The sequence below is a fragment of the Tupaia chinensis genome, unplaced genomic scaffold (assembly GCF_000334495.1).
Source record: "Tupaia chinensis unplaced genomic scaffold, TupChi_1.0 Scaffold148210_1, whole genome shotgun sequence".
Lineage (NCBI taxonomy): Eukaryota > Metazoa > Chordata > Mammalia > Scandentia > Tupaiidae > Tupaia > Tupaia belangeri.
Genome location: NW_006208060.1, coordinates 1,672,724 through 1,673,203, shown reverse-complemented (window position 1 = coordinate 1,673,203; position 480 = coordinate 1,672,724). Strand labels below are relative to the sequence as shown.

At 72.5% G+C, this 480-nt stretch overlaps 1 protein-coding gene across 5 annotated transcripts in view; it reads right to left on the bottom strand.

Moving 5' to 3' along the window:
- The window catches only part of RANBP3 (RAN binding protein 3), a 55,023-nt gene extending 54,827 nt beyond the window's left edge, over nucleotides 1-196 (bottom strand). For 3 of the 5 annotated variants that reach the window (XM_014584927.2, XM_014584928.2, XM_006170259.3), the window contains exon 1: nucleotides 98-194. In XM_014584927.2, the coding sequence (XP_014440413.1) occupies nucleotides 98-119 (22 nt within the window). In that variant the 5' untranslated portion in view covers nucleotides 120-194. Of the gene's footprint in view, nucleotides 1-97 lie in introns of all 5 variants that reach the window. The other 2 variants (XM_014584929.2, XM_014584930.2) reach the window with 1 other exon arrangement.
- Between the last annotated feature and the right edge of the window lie 284 nt (nucleotides 197-480).

The window sequence follows — 480 nt, the reverse complement described above, 5'->3', positions numbered from 1 at the left end:
CGCGCGCCGCGGCCCCCAGCCCTCGGGTCGGAGCCCCCTGGGCCTCCCGCTCCCCGTCCCCCGGCCGCCAGCTGGCCCCCGACGGCGCCTCCCCTACCTTCGTTCGCCAGGTCCGCCATTTTACTTCCTTAAGCCCTCCCACAAGGCCCCGCGCCGGCCCGGGCTCGCCTGCTTTCTGCCAGAAACTCCTGCGCGTGCGCACTGGGCTAGCCGACTCCGTGTGAGGAGGGCAGTTCGCGCCTGCGCGCTAAGCCCCGCGTGGAGTCGAGTTCCCGACCTGGCCGCGCTCCGTGCACGCGCTTGCGCACTAACCGCCCCCGCCTCCTTTTCCCGCCGGCCGAGGGGGCGTGGGCGGGGCGGGGCGCATGCGCAAGAGCATCACGCGCGTAGCGGGCGCTGAGGCCGCGGGGAAGGTTCTGCGAACTAGCACTTGACGCCCCTGCTTTCCGGCTTGTTTTGTGGGGGAACCCCCAGTAGGGA